The 26,250-nt window shown below is 41.8% G+C and overlaps 1 protein-coding gene across 3 annotated transcripts in view; it reads right to left on the reverse strand.

Moving 5' to 3' along the window:
• Positions 1 to 26,250, reverse strand: part of OCA2 (OCA2 melanosomal transmembrane protein) — a 339,669-nt gene that overhangs the window by 15,138 nt on the left and 298,281 nt on the right. For 2 of the 3 annotated variants that reach the window (XM_004004469.5, XM_060409587.1), the window contains one exon: positions 11,495 to 11,588. The exons of the other annotated variant lie outside the window; for it this stretch is intronic. In XM_004004469.5, coding sequence (XP_004004518.1) covers positions 11,495 to 11,588 — 94 coding nt within the window. The remainder of the gene's footprint in view (positions 1 to 11,494; positions 11,589 to 26,250) is intronic. 3 annotated transcript variants of the gene reach the window in all.

Below are 26,250 nucleotides of genomic sequence, written 5' to 3' on the forward strand. Positions count from 1 at the left end.
GAAGAGTCCGAAATGCAGTACTTGGATGCAATCTCAAAACGACAGAATGATCTCTGTTCGATTCCAAGGCAAACCATTCAATATCACAGTAATCCAAGTCTATGCCCCAACCAGTAACGCTGAAAAAGCTGAATTTGAACTGTTCTATGAAGACCTACAAGACCTTTTAGAACTAACACCCAAAAAAGATGTCCTTTTCATTATACGGAACTGGAATGCAAAAGTAGGAAGTCAAGAAACACCTGGAGTAACAGGCAAATTTGGCCTTGGAATGTGGAATGAAGCAGGGCAAAGACTAATAGAGTTTTGCCAAGATAATGCACTGGTCATAGCAAACACCCTCTTCCAACAACACAAGAGAAGACTCTACACATGGACATCACCAGATGGTCAACACCAAAATCAGATTGATTATATTCTTTGCAGCAAAAGATGGAGAAGCTCTATACATTCAGCAAAAACAAGACCAGGAGCTGACTGTGGCTCAGACCATGAACTCCTTATTACCAAATTCAGACTTAAATTGAAGAAAATAGGGAAAACCGCTAGACCATTCAGGTATGACCTAAATCAAATCCCTTATGATTATACAGTGGAAGTGAGAAATAGATTTAAGGGCCTAGATCTCATACATAGAGTGCCTGATCAACTATGGAATGAGGTTCGTGACATTGTACAGGAGACAGGGATCAAGACCATCCCCATGGAAAAGAAATGCAAAAAAGCAAAATGGCCGTCAGGGGAGGCCTTACAAATAGCTGTGAAAAAAAGAGAGGTGAAAAGCAAAGGAGAAAAGGAAAGATATAAGCATCCGAATGCAGAGTTCCAAAGAATAGCAAGAAGAGATAAGAAACCCTTCTTTAGCGATCAATGCAAAGAAATAGAGGAAAACAACAGAATGGGAAAGACTAGAGATCTCTTCATGTAAAAGGAGAGATACCAAGGGAACATTTCATGCAAAGATGGGCTCGATAAAGGACAGAGATGGTATGGACCTAACAGAAGCAGAAGATATTATGAAGAGGTGGCAAGAATACACTGAAGAACTGTAGAAAAAAGGATCTCTCACCACTACTATTCAGAATAATTTTGGAGGTCCTAGCCACGGCAATTAGAGAAGAAAAGGAAATGAAAGGAATCCAGATTGGAAAAGAAGTAAAACTTTCACTTTTGCAGATGACATGATCCTCTACGTAGAAAGCCATAAAGAAGCCTCCAGAAAATTATTAGAGCTAAGCAATGAATATAGTAAAGTCACAGGATGCTCAGAGGTTAAAGCATCTGCCTTCAAGGCGAGAGACCGGGGTTTGATTCCTGGGTCAGGAAGATCCCATAGAGAAGGAAATGGCAACCCACTCCAGTATTCTTGCCTGGAGAATCCCATGGAAGGAGGAACCTGGTGGGCTACAGTCCATGGGGTCGCAAAGAGTCGGACACGACTGAGCAACTTCACTTCACTTCACTTCATAGGCTATAAAATTAACACAGAGAAATTCCTTGCATTCCTATATGCATACAATGAAAGATCAGAAAAGGAAATTAAGTAAACAATCCTAGCCACCACTGCAATGAAAAAAATAAAGAACTTAGGAATAAATTTACCTAAAGACACCAAAGACCTGTATATAGAAAATTACAAAACATTGATGAAAGAAACCAAAGATTAAAGATGGAAAAATATACCATATTCTTGGATTGGAAAAGTCAATATAGTGAAATTGAGTATACTACTCAAAGCAATCTATTGGTTCAATATAATCCCTATCAAACTACCAACAGTATTTTTCACAGAACTAGAACAAATAATTTCACAATTTGTATGGAAACACAACGGAGAAGGCAATGGCACCCCACTCCAGTACTCTTGCCTAGAAAATCCCATGGATGCAAAAGCCTGGTAGGCTACAGTCCATGCAGTCGCTAAAAGTCGGACACGACTGAGCGACCTCACTTTCACTTTTCATTTTCATGCATTGGAGAAGGAAATGGCAACCCACTCCAGTGTTCTTGCCTGGAGAATCCCAGGGACGGCAGAGCTTGGTGGGCTGCTGTCTATGGGGTCGCACAGAGTTGGACACAACTGAGGCAACTTAGCAGCAGCAGTAGCAGCAGCATGGAAACACAAAAGGCCCCAAATAGCCAAAACAATTTTGAGAAAGAAGAATGGAACTGGAGGAATCAATCTTCCCAACTTCAGATTGTACTACAAAGCTACAGTCATCAAGATAGTATGGTATTGGCACAAAGACAAAGATATAGATCAGTTGAAAAAAATAGAAAATCTGGAGATAAATTCATACACCTATATACACCTTATCTTTGACAAAGAAGGCAAAAAATATACAATGGAGAAAAGACAGTCTCTTCAACAAGTGGTGCTGGGAAAACTGGTCAACTACATGTAAAAGAATGAAACTAAAACACTTCCTATCACCATACAGAAAAATAAACTCAAAATGGATAAAGACTTAAATGTAAGAACAGAAATTGTAAAATTATTTGAATAAAACATAGGCAGAACACACTCTGACACAAATCACAGCAAGGTCCTGTATGACCCACCTCCCAGCATAATGGAAATAAAAACAAATATAAACAAATGGGACCTAATTAAACTTAAAAGCATTTGCAGGATGAAGGAAACTATAAGCAAGATGAAAAGGAAGCCTTCATAATAGGAAAAAGCAAAGCAAATGAAACAACTGACAAAGAATTTTTCTCCAAAATATACATGCAGCTCATGCAACTCAACACCAGAAAACAAACAATCCAATTAAAAAGTGGGCCAAAAACCTAAACAGATATTTCTCCAAAGACCACATATAGATGGCTAATAAACACATGAAAAGATGCTCAACATCACTCATTATCAGAGAAATGCAAATCTAAACCACAATGGGGTATCATCTTACAATGGTCAGAAAAAACCATCATCGAAAAGTCTACAAACAATAAATGGAGAGGATGTGGAGAAAAGGGAACCCTTTTGCACTGTTTGTTGGAAGGCAAACTTTTACCACCACTATGGAGAAATCTGTGGAGATTCCTTAAAAAACTGAGAATACAACCATCCTATGACCCAAAAATGCCACACTGAGGAAACCATACATTGAGGAAACCAGAACTGAAACAGATACATGTACCACAATGTTAATCGCAGCACTATTTACAATAGCGAGGACATGGAAGCAACCTAGATGTCCATCAGCAAATGAATGGATAAGGAAGTTGTGATACATATACAAAACAGAATATTATTCAGCTATAAAAGGAATGCATTTGAGTCAGTTCTAATGAGGTGGATGAACCTAGAGCCTATTATACAGAGTGAAGTAAGTGAGAAAGAGGAAGACAACTGATGTATATTAATCTATATACAGGAATCAAGGAGCTATCCCACATTGAAGGTAAGGAACGGTGGTGGTAAGGAGATACCCCGCATCCAAGGTAAGGAGCAGCGGCTGTGCTTTGCTGGAGCAGCCATGAAGAGATACCCCACGCCCAAGGTAAGAGAAACCCAAGTAAGATGGTAGGTGTTGCAAGAGGGCATCAGAGGGCAGACACACTGAAACCATACTCACAGAAATCTAGTCAATCTAATCACACTAGGACCACAGCCTTGTCTAACTCAATGAAACTAAGCCATGCCCACGGGGCATCCCAAGATGGGCAGGTCATGGTGGAGAGGTCTGACAGAGTGTGGTCCACTGGAGAAGGGAATGGCAAGCCACTTTAGTATTCTTGCCTTGAGAACCCCATGAACAGTATAAAAAGCAAAATGATAAGATACTGAAAGAGGTACTCCCCAGGTCATTAGGTACCCAATATGCTACAGGGGGTCAGTGGAAAAATAACTCCAGAAAGAACGAAGGGATGGATCCAAAGCAAAAACAATACCCAGCTGTGGATGTGACTGGTGATAGAAGCAAGGTCCGATGCTGTAAAGAGCAATATTGCATACGAACCTGGAATGTCAGGTCCATGAATCAAGGCAAATTGGAAGTGGTCAAACAGGAGATGGCAAGGGTGAACGTGGACATTCTAGGAATCAGCGAACTAAAATGGACTGGAAAGGCTGAATTTAACTCAGATGACCAATATATCTACTACTGCGGGCAGGAATCCCTCAGAAGAAATGCAGTAGCCATCATGGTCAACAGAAGAGTCCGAAATGCAGTACTTGGATGCAATCTCAAAAACGACAGAATGATCTCTGTTCGATTCCAAGGCAAACCATTCAATATCACAGTAATCCAAGTCTATGCCCCAACCAGTAACGCTGAAAAAGCTGAATTTGAACTGTTCTATGAAGACCTACAAGACCTTTTAGAACTAACACCCAAAAAAGATGTCCTTTTCATTATACGGAACTGGAATGCAAAAGTAGGAAGTCAAGAAACACCTGGAGTAACAGGCAAATTTGGCCTTGGAATGTGGAATGAAGCAGGGCAAAGACTAATAGAGTTTTGCCAAGATAATGCACTGGTCATAGCAAACACCCTCTTCCAACAACACAAGAGAAGACTCTACACATGGACATCACCAGATGGTCAACACCAAAATCAGATTGATTATATTCTTTGCAGCAAAAGATGGAGAAGCTCTATACATTCAGCAAAAACAAGACCAGGAGCTGACTGTGGCTCAGACCATGAACTCCTTATTACCAAATTCAGACTTAAATTGAAGAAAATAGGGAAAACCGCTAGACCATTCAGGTATGACCTAAATCAAATCCCTTATGATTATACAGTGGAAGTGAGAAATAGATTTAAGGGCCTAGATCTCATACATAGAGTGCCTGATCAACTATGGAATGAGGTTCGTGACATTGTACAGGAGACAGGGATCAAGACCATCCCCATGGAAAAGAAATGCAAAAAAGCAAAATGGCTGTCAGGGGAGGCCTTACAAATAGCTGTGAAAAAAAGAGAGGTGAAAAGCAAAGGAGAAAAGGAAAGATGTAAGCATCTGAATGCAGAGTTCCAAAGAATAGCAAGAAGAGATAAGAAACCCTTCTTCAGCGATCAATACAAAGAAATAGAGGAAAACAACAGAATGGGAAAGACTAGAGATCTCTTCAAGAAAATTAGAGACACCAAGGGAACACGTCATGCAAAGATGGGCTCGATAAAGGACACAAATGGTATGGACCTAACAGAAGCAGAAGATATTAAGAACAGGTGGCAAGAATACACAGAAAAACTGTACAAAAAATCTTCACGACCCAGAGAATCATGATGATGTGATCACTAATCTAGAGCCAGACATCTTGGAATGTGACGTTAATTGGGCCTTAGAAACCATCACTACGAACAAAGCTAGTGGAGGTGATGGAATTCCAGTTGAGCTGTTTCTAATCCTGAAAGATGATGCTGTAAAAGTGCACTCAATATGTCAGCACATTTGGAAAACTCAGCAGTGGCCACAGGACTGGAAAAGGTCAATTTTCATTCCAATTCCAAAGAAAGGCAATGCCAAAGAATGCTCAAACTACTGCACAATTGCACTCATCTCACATGCGAGTAAAGTAATGCTCAAAATTCGCCAATTCAGCAATATGTGAACAGTGAACTCCATGATGTTCAAGCTGGTTTTAGAAAAGGCAGAGGAACCAGAGATCAAATTGCCAACATCCCCTGGAACATGGGAAAAGCACGAGAGTTGCAAAAAAATATCTATTTCTGCTTTATTGACTATGCCAAATCCTTTGACTGTGTGGATCACAATAAACTGTGGAAAATTCTGAAAGAGATGGGAATACCAGACCACCTGACCTGCCTCTTGAGAAATCTGTATGCAGGTCAGGAAGTAACAGTTAGAACTGGACATGGAACAACAGACTGGTTCCAAACAGGACAAGGAGTATGTCAAGGCTGTATATTGTCACCCGGCTTATTTCTTATTTGTAGAGTACATCATGAGTAACACTGGACTGGAAGAAACACAAGCTGGAATCAAGATTGCTGGGAGAAATATCAATAACCTCAGATTTGCAGATGACACCACCCTTATGGCAGAAAGTGAAGAGGAGCTAAAAAGCCTCTTGATGAAAGTGAAAGAGGAGAGTGAAAAAGTTGGCTTAAAGCTCAACATTCAGAAAACAAAGATCATGGCATCTGGTCCCATCACTTCATGGGTAATAGATGGAGAAACAGTGGAAACAGTGTCAGACTTTATTTTGGGGGGCCCCAAAATCACTGCAGATGGTGACTGCAGCCATGAAATTAAAAGACGCTTACCCCTTGGAAGAAAGGTTATGACCAACCTAGATAGTATATTCAAAAGCAGGGACATTACTTTGCCGACTAAGGTCTGTCTAGTCAAGGCTGTGGTTTTTCCTGTGGTCGTGTATGGATGCGAGAGTTGGACTGTGAAGAAGGCTGAGAGCCGAAGAATTGATGCTTTTGAAGTGTGGTGTTGGAGAAGACTCTTGAGAGTCCCTTGGACTGCAAGGACATCCAACCAGTCCATTCTGAAGGAGATCAGACCTGGGATTTCTTTGGAAGGACTGATGCTATAGCTGAAACTACAGTACTTTGGCCACCTCACGCGAAGAGTTGACTCATTGGAAACGACTCTGATGCTGGGAGGGATTGGGGGCAGGAGGAGAAGGGGACGACAGAGGATGAGATGGCTGGATGGCATCATGGACTCGATGGACGTGAGTCTGAGTTAACTCCAGGAGATGGTGATGGACAGGGAGGCCTGGCGTGCTGCAATTCATGGGGTCACAAAGAGTCGGACATGACTGAGTGACTGAATTGAACTGAACTGAACTGATGGAATCTAGAAGGATGGTACTGATGATCTTATGTACAGAAGGAGACACAGCAGACATAAAGAACAGACTTCTGGACCCACTGGGAGAAGGAGAGGGTTAGAATAGCACTGAAACATGTGCATTACCATATGTAGAATGGATGACCACTGTGAGTTGGGTGCATTAAGCAGGGCACCCAGTACCAGGTTCTGTGACAACCTGCAGGGATAGGGTGGGAAGGGGCTTGGGAGGGGGGTTCAGGATGGGTTGGACTCCTGTATGCCTATGGCTGATTCATGTTGATCTATGCCAAAAGCCATCACAATATTATAATTATCCTCCAATTAAAATATATAAAGATATTTTTTAAAGAAAATACACATACGTTCAGCAAATAAATAAAATCTACAACAATAAATGCTGGAGATGCTGTGGAGGAAAGGGAACCCTCTCGCACTGTTAGTGGGAATATAAATTGATCAGCCACTATGGAAGAAAGTATGGAGATTCCTTAACAAACTAGGAAGAAAATGACCATATGACCCAACAATCCTACTACTGGGCATATACCAAGAGAAAACCAGAATTGAAAAAGCAACATGTACCTCAACGTTCACTTAAGCGCCTTTTAAAATAGCTGGGACATGGAAGCAACATCTAGGTTGCTTCCATGTCCATCGACAGATGAATGATTAAAGAAGCTATGGTACATATACAAAATATTATTGGAATATTACTCAGTCATAAAATGGAAAGCATTTGAGTCAGTTCTAATGAGGTGGATGAACCTAGAGCCTATTATACAGAGTGAAGTAAGTCAGAAATAGAAAACAAATATGATATATTAATGCATATATAAGGAATCTAGAAAGATGGTACTGATGAACATATCTGCAGGTCAGCAGTGGAGACAAAGACATAGAGAACAGACTTGTGGGCACAGGAATGGAGGGAAGAAGAGGGTGGAATGAATGGCGAGAGTAGCATGGAACTATATACACTACCATATGCAAAATAGCCTGTAGGAATTTTTCTATATGACACAGGGAACACAAATATGAGCTCTGTGACAATTTAGAGAGGTGGGATGGGATGGGAAGTGGGAGGGAGGTTCACAAGGGAGGGGACATACGTGCTCTTATGGTTGATGCATGTTGGTGTATGACAGAAACCAACACAATGTTTTAAAGCAATTATCCTTCAATTAAAAATATATAAAAATTTCAAAACACTCTCCGACATAAATTACAGCAGGATCCTCTATGATCCACCTCCCAGAATTCTGGAAAGAAAAGCAAAAATAAACAAATGGGATCTAATTAAAATTAAAAGCTTCTGCACAACAAAGGAAATTATAAGCAAGGTGAAAAGACAGCCTTCTGAATGGGAGAGAATAATAGCAAATGAAGCAACTGACAAGCAGCTAATCTCAAAAATATACAAGCAACTCCTGCAGCTCAATTCCAGAAAAATAAACGACCCAATCAAAAAATGGGTGAAAGAACTAAATAGACATTTCTCCAAAGAAGACATACGGATGGCTAACAAACACATGAAAAGATGCTCAACATCACTCATTATTAGAGAAATGCAAATCAAAACCACAATGAGGTACCACTTCACACCAGTCAGAATGGCTGCGATCCAAAAATCTGCAAGCAATAAATGCTGGAGAGGGTGTGGAGAAAGGGAACCCTCCTACACTGTTGGTAGGAATGCAAACTAGTACAGCCACTATGGAGAACAGTGTGGAGATTCCTTTAAAAATTGCAAATAGAACTACCTTATGATCCAGCAATCCCACTGCTGGGCATACACACTGAGGAAACCAGAATTGAAAGAGACGCATGTACCCCAATGTTCATCGCAGCACTGTTTATAATAGCCAGGACATGGAAACAACCTAGATGTCCATCAGCAGATGAATGGATAAGAAAGCTGTGATACATATACACAATGGAGTATTACTCAGCCATTAAAAAGAATTCATTTGAATCCGTTCTGATGAGATGGATGAAACTGGAGCCGATTATACAGAGTGAAGTAAGCCAGAAAGAAAAACACCAATACAGTATACTAACACATATATATATATGGAATTTAGAAAGATGGCAACGACGACCCTGTATGCAAGACAGAAAAAAAGACACAGATGTGTATAACGGACTTTTGGACTCAGAGGGAGAGGGAGAGGGTGGGATGATTTGGGAGAATGGCATTGAAACATGTATACTATCATGTAGAATTGAATCGCCAGTCTACGTCTGACGCAGAATACAGCATGCTTGGGACTGGTGCATGGGGATGACCCAGGGAGATGTTATGGGGAGGGAGGTGGGAGGGGGGTTCATGTTTGGGAACACATGTAAGAAATAAAGATTTTAAAATTAAAAATAAATAAATAAATAAAAATATATAAATTTTAAAAAGTCTCAATCACCAAATGTTTAATCATATTTTAAGTTATTAGCCATGTAAGTGGTCCATGTTAACTTCTCTCCTTGATAATCCCCTCTATTCTATTCATTCTACATGGTCTGGGTGAATAAGAACCAGTCCAGGAGGCTTCTTATTCTTTGAGAACCAGCTCAAAACTTCCCTCTCTGGAGCCATTCCTGACTTTCCTCCAGCCTCTGTGGTGCTCCCTGAGCACTCTATGTACATGGCCATAAGAGGATCCATTTATATTGTGATCTTAATTTAGGTGACTGTCTCCCCACTCAGGAAGACAGTGTCACCATATAAAAGTAGAAGATGCTCAGTAAGGTTTAATGAACAAAATTCTGCACAGTGGACATATTTCCTGGTGTCTCTGGATTCTATGTCTATCATTGATATTAAATGTGGTTGTGAATGCAGTTGTTGCTTTTCCTGGGGCCGATCTCAGATGGCGGTCATTTTAACAAGTCTAAATTCAGAATTTGAGGCCTCAGTTGCTGAATTAGGTGAACTAGCTGTCTCCAGAATTCAGAACAACTTCACTGAATGACATTAGTCCCCCTTTACAAACTAGAAGATACACTAAAAACAAAGTTGTTGATTTAATAGTTAGAAACCAATCAAAGAACAAAGAAAGCTAGATTATCTAAGCATACCTGGAAGCAAAAACAAAAATTTTAAAGGTATTTACTGTGTTTGTCAAAGATTTTTCACAATCCTCTTGTGTTCCTAAAGGTGATTAGGTCTCCTTCCAAATACAATCACATCCAAATCCCTGTGTTTACTCACCAAAGGTTAGTCTCTCTTGATACTTCTTCTAATTGAATTTTTAATGTCTCCAAAAGACAAAACACTCTTTCAGCCCCCCAAAAAAACTTTTTAAAATTTTTCTTCTTATTCTTTCATTAGAGTCTCTACTTCTTAGCACACACATTCATCACTTTACCCACCATCACCCACAACACACACTCCTTAAAAGGGGGAATAAGAAGTTGCCACTGAGGATGGTCTCTGATTCAAAATCTGCTTCTAAACCTAAGCCACTAAGCCACATCTGCATGCAGTGCAGGAAGACATTAACTTTGAAATGTCAGTAATGACCATCCTCAAGCCACAACTCAGAATGTCAGGGGCAGTTCTGCAGAGAATGGAAAGTAACACACTTTGCAGAGAAACTGAGTAGGGATAGAACTCTCCAGTCAAAGGTAAAGATGGGTTTCCACTTAGGAAATCATGAACTATTCTTACTTTAAGTATTTTTACTTTACTTTCAATTTGGCATTCATTAATCATCACTTCTCAGACTGGTTCCAAATAGGAAAAGGAGTATATCAAGTCTGTATATTGTCACCCTGATCATTTAACTTATTTCCAAAGTACATTATGAGAAACGCTGGGCTGGAAGAAGCACAAGCTGGAATCAGGATTGCTGGGAGAAATGTCAATAACCTCAGGTATGCAGATGACACCACCCTTATGGCAGAAAATGAAGAGGAACTTGATGAAATGAAAGAGGAGAGTGAAAAAAATTGGCTTAAACCTCAACATTCAGAAAACGAAGATCATGGCATCTGGTCCCATCACTTCATGGGAAATAGATGGGGAAACAGTGGAAACAGTGTCAGACTTTATCATTCTGGGCTTTAAAATCACTGCAGATGGTGATTGCAGCCATGAAATTAAAAGACGCTTACTTCTTGGAAGGAAAGTTATGACCAACCTAGATAGCATATTCAAAAGCAGAAACATCACTTTGCCGACTAAGGTCCGTCTAGTCAAGGCTATGGTTTTTCCTGTGGTCATGTATAGATGTGAGAGTTGGACTGTGAAGAAAGCTGAGCGCTGAAGAATTGATGCTTTTGAAGTGTGGTGTTGGAAAAGACTCTTGCGAGTCCCTTAGACTGCAAGGACATCCAACCTGTCCATTCTGAAGGAGATCAGTCCTGGGCGTTCTTTGGAAGGACTGATGCTAAAGCTGAAGCTCCAGTACTTTGGCCACCTCAAGTGAAGAACTGACTCATTGTAAAAGACTCTGATGCTGGGAGGGATTGGGGGCAGGAGGAGAAGGGGACGACAGAGGATGAGATGGCTGGATAGCATCACTGACTCAATGGACGTGAGTTTGAGTGAACTCCAGGAGATGATGATGGACAGGGAGGCCTGACATGTTGCAATTCATGGGGTCACAAAGAGTTGGACACCTCTGAGCGACTGAACTGAACTGAACTGACTCATCACTTCAGGCTCACCATAGTGTCTGGGGGCCCTCCCTCAAATCCAATACCCGCTTACCTCCCAGACAGGCACCAAGGGCCAGGGCATACATGAGTGGTGGAGCAGGCAGGCTGACCTCAGGATCTCTGCTCAGGTTTAGGAGCACGGGAATCTGTGGAGGAAAAGGACACTGACCTCATGTCCATGAAAACCCAGAGGAGTTACCCATTCTGTGACCAACTTGCAAAATGCAAAGTACTTTTTTAGCACTCAAACTGAACAGAGCACAGGACGTTCAAAAGGAAACCTAAGCAAACTTTAGAATCAAAAAACTTGAGTTTGAGCCTATGAGTAGGTCTTTGTTTCCAGCCACATGACCAACTGGTCCTCGTTCTCCTTAGTTGCCCCAAGCAACTGTGGATCCGATATGGGGTGAAGTTGCATAGACTCTCACACAGTGCTTGGGACTAAAACCATCTAACCAGTATATATTAGCCCTGCAGTGGACCACTTCCTACATTAACTCTGCATACATCATCTTATTTAATTCTCAAACATCCTCCAGGTGTGTTTGCTATTCCCTCAATCGATAGATAGGGACATCAAGACTTGGAGAGATGCAGATCTTTTAAATGGCCAAGCTAGACTTGATTTCTGGTTGTAAGCTGAAGGTAGGTAAACCTTTCTCTGATAAATTTGTGTTCCATAAACAGGCCCCCTTTTGACTCATGCTGATAATGAAGCCCAGAAGAACAACTAATCTCTGAGCCTGTTTCCAGTATGCTCAGGAGATATTGTTCCATGTTATCACTGGTAGGTGCCTCCGCCCATTGAAATTTAAAGAGGGACCCCTGGACCTCCGGCCTTGAGACAGTTGCATTGTATGGACCTCTGTAAAGAGCATGAGGAGGAGGGCTCCAATAGTAACACATCTAGAAAGGATTACCCAAAATCACAGACAGCAAAAAACCATGTGCATGCATGCAAATTCGCTTCAGTCATGTTTGATTGTGCAATCTTGCGGACTCTAGCCTACCAGGCTGCTCTGTCCATGGGACTCTCTAGGCAAGAATATTGGCGTGGGTTGCTTTTTCCTTCTCCAGGGGATCTTCCTGAGCCAAGGATTGAACCCACATCTCTGGCTTGGCAGATGGATTGTTTACCAATAAGCCACGTGGGAAGTCCTCCTATCAAAAATTACCTTAAATGTAAACGGATTAAATTCTCCAATCAAAGGCACAGAGTGACTGAAGGAATTGGGGAAAAAAAAAAAAAGAAAAAGACCCAACTATATGCTACCACAGGACATATATTGATTGGCTCCAAACAGAGTGATGGAAAAAGATATCCATGCAAGTAGAAAGAGAGCAGAAGTAGCTTTTTCATATCAGACAAAATAGACTTTAAGTCAAAAATGGTTAGGAGACAAAAAAGTCATTATATAAGGGGTCAATTCATCCATAGATTATTACAGTTGTGACTATATGTGCACCCTACAACAAAGTACATAATTATATAAAGTAAATATTAAGAAATCATTGCAGCCATGAAATTAAAAGACGCTTACTCCTTGGAAGAAAAGTTGTGGCCAAACTAGGTGGCATATTCAAAAGCAGACATTACTTTGCTGACTAAGGTCCGTCTAGTCAAGGCTATGGTTTTTCCAGTAGTCATGTATGGATGTGAGAGTTGGACTGTGAAGAAGGCTGAGCGCCAAAGAATTGATGCTTTTGAAGTGTGGTGTTGGATAAGACTCTTGAGAGTCCCTTGGACTGCAAGGACATCCAGTTCATTCTGAACGAGATCAACCCTGGGATTTCTTTGGAAGGAATGATGCTAAAGCTAAAACTCCAGTACTTTGGCCACCTAATGAGAAGAGTTGACTCATTGGAAAAGACTTTGATGCTGGGAGGGATTGGGGGCAGCAGGAGAAGGGGGCAACAGAGGATGAGATGGCTGGATGGCATCACTGACTCAATGGACGTGAGTCTGAGTGAACTCCGGGAGTTGGTGATGGACAGGGAGGCCTGGCGTGCTGCAATTCATGGGGTCGCAAAGAGTAGGACACATCTGAGCGACTGAAGTGAACGGAACTGAACTGAGTGTATTTCAATACCTTATTTTAATCAATAAACAGATCATCCAGACAGAAAATCAATGAGGAACTATGGATCTGAACTATACTTTTAAATAAGTGGACCTAATAGTCATATGGGCTCCCCTGGTAGCTCAGCTGGTAAAGAATACACCTGCAATGAGGGAGACCTCGGTTCAATTCCTGGGTCAGGAAGAACTGCTGGAGAAGGGATAGGCTACTCACTCCAGTACTGGGCTTTCCTGGTGGCTCAGCTGGTAAAGAACCCACCTGCAATGAGGGAGACCTGGGTTCAGTCCCTGGGTTGGGAAGATCCCCTAGAGAATGGAACATCTATCCACTCCAATATTCTTGCCTGGAGAATTCCAGGGACTGTATAGTCCATGGGGTCACAAAGAGTTGGACATGACTGAGTGATTTTCACTTTCACATTCAACAGTCATATATAGAACATTGCATCCAATAGCAGCAAAATGCACATTCTTCTCAAGCACACTCTGAGCATTCTCCAGGATATATCATATGTTAAGCCACAAAACAAGTCTTAAGAAATTTAAGAAAAGTGAAATCATATCAATTATCTTTTCTAATTACAATGGTGTGAAACTAGCTATCAATAACAAGAAAAAAGATGAAAAATCCATAAATACAGAAATGAATGTTGGAAAAAAAGCTACATGCTCCTGAAGCATCAGTGGGTCAAAGAAGATCAAAAGGGCAATTTTTTAAATCTAGACAAAAATGGAAACACAAACATCGAAAGTTGTGAGATACAGAAAGAATGATTCTAAGAGGGAAGTTTATAACAACAAATGACTACATTAAGAAAAAAGATGGACTTGGTGCTCAGCAGTAAAGAATCTGCCTGTCACTGCAGGAGACACTGGAGACATAGTTTCAATACCTGGGTCAGGAAGATACCCTGGAGAAGGAAATGACAACCCACTCAAGTATGTTTGTTTGGAAAATTTCATGAACAGAGGAGCCTGGCAGGTTACAGCCCGTGGGGTTACAAAGAGGTGGACACGACTGAGAACACACACACACACACACACACACACACCCTTGTGGTCTGGTGGTTAAGAATCCACCTGCCAATGCAGGGGATATAAATTGCATCCCTGCTCTGGGAAAATTCTACAAGCCATGGGAACTCTAAGCCCGTGCACCAAAACTACTGAGCCTGTACAAGTCCATGAAATTCTCCAGTCCAGAATACTGGAATGGGTAGCCTTTCCCTTCTCCAGGGGATCTTCCCAACCCAGGGATTGAGCCCAGGTATTGATTGAACCCAGTATTCTTGCCTGGAGAATTCCAGGGACTGTATAGTCCATGGGGTCACAAAGAGTTGGACACGACTGAGTGATCCACCCAGATTGCAGGTGGATTCTTTACCAGCTGAGCCACAAGAAAAGCCAAAGGATAATGAAATGGGTAACCTATCCCTTCTCCAACGGATCTTCCCAACCCAGGAATCGAACTAGGGTCTCTTGCATTGCAGGAGGATTCTTTACCAACTGATCTATTAGGGAGCACTTATCTATGTATGAGAAGATGCAAGAGTCTGCACTCACTGAAATCATGTTGTTGATATGCATCTCACCTATCTGGGGCCAGTATCCTATGTTTTCACAAGCTGAGTTTCCTCATGGCTCACCTTAAGGAATGGCTACAGTCTGACAGCTGCTAAATGACAGATATTCTTTTCTTTCTTGAGTTTCCTCAAAGCTCACTGACTCATGCTGATGACTATGACATCCTTGTTTACTGATATGGCAGGAAAAACTTCATATCTCAAAATATTTCATTTTAGGAAATATTTAATTTCTCATGCATAAATTACAAATTTTTAACTCAACATCCTGCACAGGAATAGTCATATTTTAATTTGAAAATCATCTGAGAATTCTTCTTATTTAAGCAAATGAGGCTGAGAAGATAGGTTTAAGTTGAGGAACACTGTCAGAGAATTCTTAGTCATTAGCAGTGTATTTTAGTTTCCCCATACAGTCTCTAAGGCAGTGCTCTGGGAAGACTAAAATAACTGCTCACAAAAACAAATCTGGGCTCACAAGTAGCTCCCACAACTCCCTGACAACTATAGATAAGACAAGAGGAGAGAAGGAGAGGTGGGCAGATATCAAAGGGATTTTCTTCTATGGAAATATTTGTTAAAATATTGAAATATTTCCACACCAATTGATCAAGAGCCATCATCTGAGATCCTACCCCTCAACCAAGACATTGGCTGGCATTTCTAGTCATTAGAAATGGTGATAGTATCTGCCAGTTTTCTAACCCTGTTAAATAAAATTTCCACACTTGTTAAATCTCATGAACATGCATGCTGTTGACCTGGAGAATGATCCTGCCTAAAGCTGTATTCTTACAGAAGAATAAGTTTTAACTGAAACACAGGTAGTTCTGCAAGCCTAGCAGCAGAAGGTACAGTCACTACTCCTGTTTTCTCTTCATGTATAATGGCCATAAGTGGGCAAACCTATCTCTACCCTTGGATTGATCTGACATTTCTATAGTATGTTCTTGGGTCTCCTTGTTCAGTCCTCCAGGAAAATAGCAGAACTGAGAATGCGGGAATTTCACCAAAATAAAAATGCACATAGCAGCCAGACCTTGATCATGCCACTCCTCAAGACTGGTACAGTAAGAACTAGGTACTCTAAGGGGTGTTTGGTTGGATCTGGCCCCAGAAAATAGCTCAAGAAATCATAATTTATAGAGTAGAAGATGCACTACCCTTCTAGGAATGCCCAAACTCTGTAGGTCCATGTAAGACAGCCAGGACCACAAAGATTCCCTAATGCAAAACATGAGGCATTGGAGTTCTTTCTATTCCAGCCAGAGGTGCAGAGGGACACTGATGACCGCTGATATCTCATACAAAACCCAAGTCCCCCTTTCTTCAACACACCCAAATTCATAGGACCTCTCAACTGTGCAGAGTGAAGATTCTCCTAGTTGGAAAAAGGGATGTGAAGTGGTCAGAGGTTATCCTCTCAGGCAGGAAACCTAAATCAGCTCCCCAGGAAACATTCATTTCATTGCATCTGTCAGAGGCAAGAACCAGTGGGAGATATCTATGCACACACAGATTTTTTATAAAGACAATTGGGGGGGGGGCTGAAATTGAGCAAATCCCATATCCACAAGGTGTGCAGCAAGGAAGGAAGGGTGATGAATACCTATAGTCCACAGGGTGGTAGTCAGGAAGTAATATCCAAGGGAAGCAGAGCGTCTGAAACTGACTGAGCAGGACCTTGTGGAGCTCCAGGGCACAAAAACCCTTCTGTCCCATTCCCTGAGATCCAAAGTGCAGGTTTAAACATTTGCTAATCAAGGAGGGGAGGGGATATAGAAATAATGGAGGAGCATTCAAGAAATAATAGTGCAGCCTTGGAGCAGGGTTCTGGTTCCCCCCTCAAGGGATACATCTAACAATATTTCTTACTTCTTCTGCCAAACTAAAACTCCCACCAAGTGGAAGATGTTAACTACTTGATGTAGCATTCTTCATTCCAAAGGTTGGTTTGCCCATTATCACTGATGCCAGAAGATCTCTCAGTTGGAGGAATGCAGGTCCTGCATACACCATGATCAGCAATACCATCCCTTGACTATAAAACTCAGCCCATACACCCTCCACTGTGGATTGGGACACACACTTTTCAGGGCATTAGCCTGCTGTTGCCCCCTTTGCTTGACAAAGCAATAAAGACATTTTTTTTCCATAATACTTCACCCAAAACTCTATCTTTGAGATTTAATTTGGTATTGGGGTACAGATTGATTATATTCTATGCAGCCAAAGATAAAGATGCTCTATACAGTCAACAAAAACAAGACCAGGAGCTGACTGTGGCTCAGATCATGAGCCCCTTATTACCAAATTCAGACTGAAATTGAAGAAAGTAGGGAAAACTGCTAGACCATTCAGGTATGACCTAAATCAAATCCCTTATGATTATACAGTGGAAGTGAGAAAGAGATTTAAGGGCCTAGATCTGATAGACACAGTGCCTGATGAACTATGGAATGAGGTTCATGACATTGTACAGGAGACAGGAATCAAGACCATCCCCATGGAAAAGAAATGCAAAAAAGAAAAATGACTCTCTGGGGAGGCCTTACAAATAGCTGTGAAAAGAAGAGAGGTGAAAACCAAAGGAGAAAAGGAAAGATATAAGCATGTGAATGCAGAGTTCCAAAGAAGAGCAAGAAGAGATAAGAAACCCTTCTTCAGTGATCAATGCAAAGAAATAGAGGAAAAGAACAGAATGGGAACGGCTAGAGATCTCTTTAAGAAAATTAGAGATCCCAAGGGAACATTTCATGCAAGGATGGGCTCAATAAAGGACACAAATGGTATGGACCTAACAGAAGCAGAAGATATTAAGAAGAGGTGGCAAGAATACATGGAAGAACTGTACAAAAAAGATCTTCACGACCCATATAATCATGATTATGTGATCACTAATCTAGAGCCAGACATCTTGGAAAGTGAAGTCAAGTGGACCTTAGAAAGCATCACTACGAACAAAGCTAATGGAGGTGATGGAATTCCAGTTGAGCTGCTGCAAATCCTGAAAGATGATGCTGTGAAAATGCTGCACTCAATATGCCAGCACATTTGGAAAACTCAGCAGTGGCCACAGGACTGGAAAAGGTCAGTTTTCATTCCAATCCCAAAGAAAGGCAATGCCAAAGAATGCTCAAACTACCCCACAATTGCACTCTCTCACATGCTAGTAAAGTAATGCTCAAAATTCTCCAAGCCAGGCTTCAGCAATACATGCACCGTGAACTCCCTGATGTTCAACTTGGTTTTAGAAAAGGCAGAGGAACCAGAGATCAAATTACCAACATCTGCTGGATCATGGAAAAAGCAAGAGAGTTCCAGTAAAACATCTATTTCTGCTATACTGACTATGCCAAAGCCTAAGACTGTGTGGATCACAATAAACTGTGGAAAATTCTGAAAGAGATGGGAATACCAGACCACCTAACCTGCCTCTTGAGATCACTGTATGCAGGTCAGGAAGCAACAATTAGAGCTGGACATGGAACAACAGACTGGTTCCAAATAGGAAAAGGAGTACGTCAAGGCTGTATATTGTCATCCTGCTTATTTAACTTATATGCAGAGTACATCATGAGAAACGCTGGACTGGAAGAAACACAAGCTGGAATCAAGATTGCCGGGAGAAATATCAATAACCTCAGATATGCAGATGACACCACCCTTATGGCAGAAAGTGAAGAGGAGCTAAAAGCCTCTTGATGAAAGTGAAAGAGGAGAGTGAAAAAGTTGGCTTCAAGCTCAATAGTCAGAAAACGAAGATCATGGCATCTGGTCCCATCACTTCATGGCAAATAGATAGGGAAACAGTGTCAGACTTTATTTGGGGGGCTCCAAAATCACTGCAGATTGTGATTGCAGCCATGAAATTAAGATGCTTACTCCTTGGAAGAAAAGTTATGACCAACCTAGATAGTATATTCAAAAGCAGAGACATTACTTTGCCAACTAAGGTCCATCTAGTCAAGGCTATGGTTTTTCCTGTGGTCATGTATGGATGTGAGAATTGGACTGTGAAGAAGGCTGAGCGCTGAAGAATTGATGCTTTTGAAGTGTGGTGTTGGAGAAGACTCTTGAGAGTCCCTTGGTCTGCAAGGAGATCCAACCCGTCCATTCTGAAGATCAACCCTGGGATTCCTTTGGAAGGAATGATGCTAAAGCTGAAGCTCCAATACTTTGGCCACCTCATGCGAAGAGTTGACTCATTGGGAAAACTCTGATGCTGGGAGGGATTGGGGACAGAAGGAGAAGGGGACGACAGAGGATGAGATGGCTGGGTGGCATCATGGACTCGATGGACGTGAGTCTGAGTGAATTCCAGGAGATGGTGATGGACAGGGAGGCCTGGCGTGCTGCGATTCATGGGGTCCCAGAGTCATACATGACTGAGCGACTGAACTGAACTGAACTGAACTGATTGGGGTACAGAGGCCAGATTCAGCTTCATAACTGCTGAACCTGGCAGTGTCTCCAACACTAACTCATTCATAACATCTGTCTATTTCCAAGGTCTTCTCAGGGCACACCAGAGTTTCCCAGTGCTGACACATTACACCAGCCTCTGGTGTCTTTGGCCCACAGTGACAGTGGCTACTGGAAAGAAAAATCCAGAGAAGAAACAACCTCCATCTGGGGAAACATAGAGAGCTATATATTGCTAAGACCAGCTCTTAGGACACGGAAGAGAATTGAGGAGAATAGATATTACCAGCAGCAAAGAATATTGCAGGCAAAGTCACAAGATGCCCAACAACATGCTAAGGAAAGTGCCACCAGCCCATCTAGAGATGAGGTTATGTCTCAGGTGGCAAGGAGGCCTGGCAGAGAGATAGTATGACAATATTATCTGTGACTCTCAGAAACAGAGTGAGTACTGAGATGCCCAGTTCCCTCAGTGAAAATAACAGAGAGTTGCTGGAGGATGATAAGCCAAAGGAGATGTAAAGAAAGAGTTACTATGGAAAAATTAACCTATTGCAATTTATTTACTTATTTAGTCATATGAAAACACTTGCTAAACATCTTCCTTGTACCAGGCACAATGCTAGTAAATAAGACAATGCAGCTGCAGACATGCCTTAACAGTTTGATGACCACTTTAGCAGAGTTATGTGTAAACTATTACGGGACCCAAGGACAAGCAAGACCCTGCACTGGAAATACAGAAAGCATTGTAAAGAAAGCATTTAAGTAGGTATTGAAGGAGGCTCTGAGGAACTCTTATATTTGGAGAACTCTGTTTCATGAGCTCTGGGTCCCCAAAGCAGAAGGCAACCTCATTTTCCGCATCCACTTGGTAGATAAATAGTCATGTGATACGGCCTCCTCCAATCAGACAATTTTACTTGAGAGGTAGGCTTGGAGAATTTTATCAGTGTAACAATGTGTGCTCAAGGCAGAGTGACAGAGGTCCAGACACTCAATATCCAACAATGGGAGAGGAAGTCCAGGCAAAGCAGCAGAAATTGGGGACCTCATGGGGCAAACCCCTACTCATGGCGTCCTTCAGAAAATCCTTGAACTGTACACTATTCTTAGATATACTGCTATTTCTCTTAAACTATCTAAAATGTGTTCCGTTTGTCAACTGAAAAAAAATCATAAAATCTAACAGTTGAGGATTATGTTTGAAAGCTGCAATATTTCTTGCCATCAGTTCAGTTCAGTTCAGTCACTCAGTCGTGTCTGACTCTTTGTGACCCCATGAATTGTAACACGCCATGCCTCCCTGTCCATCACCAGCTCCCAGAGTTCACCCAAACCCATGTCCATTGAGTCAGTGATGCCATCCAGCCATCTCATCCTCGGTCGTCCCCTTCTCCTCCTGCCCCCAATCCCTCCCAGCATCAGAGTCTTTTCCAATGAGTCAATTCTTCACTTGAGGTGGCCAAAGTACTGGAGCTTCAGCTTTAGCATCAGTCCTTCCAAAGAACGCCCAGGTCTGATCTCCTTCAGAATGGACTGGTTGGATGTCCTTGCAGTCCAAGGGACTCTCAAGAGTCTTTTTCAACACCACACTTCAAAAGCATCAATTCTTCAGCGCTCAGCTTTCTTCACAGTCCAACTCTCACATCTATACATGACCACAGGAAAAACCATAGCCTTGACTAGATGGACATTTGTTGGCAAAGTGATGTTTCTGCTTTTGAATATGCTATCTATGTTGGTCATAACTTTCCTTCTAAGGAATAAGCGTCTTTTAATATCATGGCTGAAATCACCATCTGCAGTGATTTTGGAGCCCAGAAAAATAAAGTCTGACACTGTTCTCACTGTTTCCCCATCTATTTCCCATGAAGTGATGGGACCAGATGCCATGATCTTCGTTTTCTGAATGTTGAGCTTTAAGCCAACTGTGTCACTCTCCTCTTTCACTTTCATCAAGAGGCTTTTAGTTCCTCTTCACTTTCTGCCATAAGGGTGGTGTCATCTGCATATCAATCTTGATTCCACCTTGTGCTTCTTCCAGCCCAGCGTTTCTCATAATGTACTCTACATAGAAGTTAAATAAGCAGGGTGACAATATACAGCCTTGACGTACTCCTTTTCCTATCTGGAACCAGTCTGTTGTTCCACGTCCAGTTCTAACTGTTGCTTCCTGACCTGCATATAGGTTTCTCAAGAGACAGGTCAGGTGGTCTGGTATTCGCATCTCTTTCAGAATTTTCCACAGTTTATTGTGATCCACACAGTCAAAGGCTTTGGCATAGTTAATAAAGCAGAAATAGATGTTTTTCTGGAACTCTCTTGCTTTTTCCATGATCCAGTGGATGTTGGCAATTTGATCTCTGGTTCCTCTGCCTTTTCTAAAACCAACTTGAACATCTGGAAGTTCACAGTTCACGTATTCCTGAAGACTGGCTTGGAGAATTTTGAGCATTACTTTACTAGCATGTGAGATGAGTGCAATTGTACAGTAGTTTGAGCATTCTTTGGCATTGCCTTTCTTTGGGATTGGAATGAAAACTGACTTTTTCCAGTCCTGCGGCCACTGCTGAGTTTTCCAAATTTGCTGGCATATTGAGTGCAGCACTTTCACAGCATCATCTTTCAGGATTTGAAATAGCTCAACTGGAATTCCATTACTTCCACTAGCTTTGTTCGTAGTGACGCTTTCTAAGGCCCACTTGACTTCACGTTCCAGGATGTCTGGCTCTAGATGAGCCATATCAGTAAATAAATGATGTCCCAGTCACCAGTCATCAGCAATCACAGCCACCATGGATGGTGAGCTGATGAGCTCTAGGGGAACTTAGGAAAGAAAAGAATACCCACCATCTATAAATAGTAGCCTTCAAACTGCAACCACCCCCTGTGGTGAGCCCTAAGAAAACCTGGAGTCTGTGAAGCCACAGGATACTAGCCCCAGATAGGTGAGGTGCACATCAAAGAATTTATTTCAGTGAACCGACACTCGTATCTTCTCATACATAGAAAAGTGCTAAATTCCTTAACTTGAGATATATGGTTTCCTTTCATTGACAATAATCTTTAGATGTTCAGACTACCTGCCCTTTGTTGCAAAACTTCTATGTAACCTAGCTGTTCCCCTAGCTTCCTTGGAGAAATTCTCTCAGGGTTACTTAAGATGCTGTCTCCCAGGCTTGGAGTCCTAAAAATTTTCACTGAATAAACATAACTATCAACTTTTAGGCTGTGAATATTTTTTTTAGTCCACATGTTTTACTCAGTGTATATTCATAAGATTTCAAACCCAGGAGGTAGTATCTCAAATAAACCTGTGAAAACTGCTCCAAAGAGGTCAGGAGGAGTCAAAGGACAAGTAATCTAAAGGTCCAAAAAAAATTATTGTTAAGTAAAGAAAACCAGACATCTCAAGTTAAGGAATTTAAGTCTTTCATATATAGGAAGACACAGAGTCTTGACTCATTGAAATCATTCTTTTGATAGGCATTTCAGCTATCTGGAGCCAGTATCCTGTGTTTTCACAACCTGAGTTGCCTCAGGGTTCTCAGTTCACTGTGTAGGGCTATAATCACTGATGATTGTCCCTTCTTAATGCCTTTTGTTAACTAATATGGCAGACAATATTTTGTTTCTCATGTTGATTGCAACTGTTGATTGAAATGCAGATACAACTATGTGCATTACAAATAGAAAAATTCCCACTGAAAAGACTTAGGAACAAAATCAGCACCATCCAAATCAGTTAGAGGACGAGATTTATCAATCCAAGAGAAATCAGGAAATAAAAGGGGAAAAAGAATCAGAAAGGAAAAAGTATAATATATGCAAAACCATAATAAAATGTTAGGAATGAACTCAAGTCTCTCCTTCAACAAATAAATTTAAACATGTTAAACTGATAAAGAGTAAAGGGACAAAGTAAGTAATTAAATTGTTAATCCTATTAAGGGACTGTAAGTCAAGAAAAAGTATGGAAGAGCCTTGTAAGTTAAAGCATACAAGAAAGCAGTTTTGCTTAATGACAAAGCCTTAAAACCAAGCAGGCTTGCTAATAAAACCATGCAACAGAAGCATGAAACATGCTCCCCAAAAATAAAACAGTGGTGGCATGAGACCCACATCCTTCCCAGTAAGCTCAGCAAGTTAGTGATATCAAGGACATGTTCCTTTGCACACACTAAAGACAAAAATGTAAGGAAAAGTTTACAGTATACTAAAACTTGAATAGTTTACCATTTTTAGTGTATATTACTGCCTTTTTGCTCATTTCCACTGTGCCATGACAGTCCTGGATGGACCATCTGCATGCAAAGTCACATCAGTCATGTCTGACTCTTTGGACACTATGGACTATAGCCTACCAAGCTTCTCTGTCTGAGGGATTCTCCAGACAAGAATACTGGAGTGGGTTCCCATTTCCACCTCCTGCGGCTTGATCATGTAGGGACAAGAAAACACCCCTGCCCAACCTGGAAGAAGAGTTGATGATGGAAGCTTCAAGTCTACTCAAGAATGAGGAAAAAAGATGATCTTTTCCCCTTCCCCATTTTTCCTTTGATCATACAACTGCAGCCCACTAAGTTCTCAGGCACAGCATCCTCTTTCCCACCCACCCACTTGTAAGCCTCATAAGCACCCTATTCTAATAAGTCACTTCTTATCTATCATTTTGCCTCTCACTGAATTTTTTCTGTGCTGAGACATAAAGAAGATCCTCAGAGTCCCTGAAACACCATCTGTTCTCTTAACAAGTAGAGATAGATGATATGCATGAATTTTAAAGATTTTTAAAATCCATTTGTTTCTTGTTTTTAAAAATACAACTAAATGGCAGTCCTAAGATGGCAGAGGAATAAGATGGGGAGACCATTTTCTCCCCTAAAAATTCTTCAAAAGAGCATTTGAACGCTGAGTAAATTCCACAAAACAACTTCTGAATACTGGCAGAGGACATCAGGCACCCAGAGAAGCAGCCCATTGTCTTTGAAAGGAGGTAGGAAAAAATATAAAAGACAAAAAGACAGACAAAAGAGGTAGGGATGGAGCTCTGTCCCAGGAAGGAGCTCTGTCCCAGGAAGGGAGTCTTAAAAAAGAGAGAAGTTTCCAAACACCAGGAAACACTCTCACTGCCGAGTCTGTGGCAAGCCTTGGAAGCACAGAGGGCAACATAACAGGGAGGAAAAATAAATAAATAATTAAAACGCACAGATTACGTGCCCAACAGTAACTCCCCCAGCGGAGAAGCAGTGCAGACACCTGCATCCGCCACTAGCAAGCAGGGGCTGGGCAGGGAAGCATGGGCTGCATTGCTTAGAGTAAGGACTGGGCCTGAATGTCTCGAGGGCAATCTGAGGGAACTAACTTGGGCTAGCAAACCAGACTGTGGGATAGCTACCATGCAAAGAGCCCTAACCTAAGACACCACCAGACCTGCTCACAGAACAAAGGACTGAGCAGAGCTAGCTGGCTGCAGACCACCCCCCTCTGGTGACAGGCAGCCAGAGCTGGAAAGGGGTAATCGCAGCCCCAGAGAGACAATATCTACCAAACTGCAAGCAGGCTTCATTGCTAACTAAGACTTCTTGGAATTCTGGATGGTCAACATCCACCTGAGAAGGTGCACCGGTTATACACCTAGAAAACCAAGCAGCAACGATGCGGGAGGCAATAAGTCACAGTGACCACAATCACCAAGCACCTGGTCACCTGAGCTGCTCGGACCTAGGGAGGGCACAAAACGCAGGCCCAACCGAGTCTGCACCTCTGAGGACTACCCAGGTGCCTGAACCTGAGTGGCTTAGACCTAGGAAGTGCACACAACCCAGCGCTGGCCTCAGACAGTTCCTAGCAGAGCAAACTAGAGCTTAAGCAGTGTAGACAGAGAAAGCACACAAGCCATGAGCAGGGGCAAACCCAATGTGGCCGAGTCACTGTGAGCACATGCCAGTGTTATCTGTTGGCAGCGTCCCTCCCTCCCCACAGCACGATTGAACAAGTGAGCCTTAAAAAGTGTCCACCACTGCCCCCTTGTGTCAGGGAGGAAATTAGACACTGAAGAGATCAGCAAACAGAAGAGGCTAAAACAGAGGGAGCCTCCTTGGATGTGACAGTTGCAATAGATTAAAACCCTGTAGTTAGTACCAAATACATAGGAAGGAGCCCATAGATCTTGAGAAATATAAGCCAGATCAAGGAACTATCTGAAAATGAACTGACCCCACACTGCCCAAAACACCAGAGAAGATCCTAGATATATTTTTACTATTTTTACTATCATTGTTTATTTCTTTTAATTTTAAGTCCTCTATTACTTCTTTAATTTTCATTTTTATAACCTACTGCTGCTAAGTCACTTCAGTCATGTCCAACTCTGTGCGACCCCATAGACAGCAGCCCACCAGGCTCTGCTGTCCCTGGGATTCTCCAGGCAAGAACACTGGAGTGGGTTGCCATTTCCTTCTCCAATGCATGAAAATGAAAAGGGAAAATGAAGTTGCTCAGTCGTGTCTGACTCTTCCCGACCTCATGGACTGAAGCCTGCCAGCCTCCTCCATCCATGGGATTTTTCAGGCAAGAGTACTGGAGTGGGTTGCCATTGCCTTCTCCATTTATAACCTACTATTACTTTGAAAAAAAAAAGAGAGAGAGAGAGAGAGAGAGAGAGAGAGAGAGAGAGACCCTATTTTTAAAGAAAAAACACTTCATATATACATA

Source organism: Ovis aries, chromosome 2 (assembly GCF_016772045.2).
Source record: "Ovis aries strain OAR_USU_Benz2616 breed Rambouillet chromosome 2, ARS-UI_Ramb_v3.0, whole genome shotgun sequence".
Taxonomy (NCBI): Eukaryota; Metazoa; Chordata; class Mammalia; order Artiodactyla; family Bovidae; genus Ovis; species Ovis aries.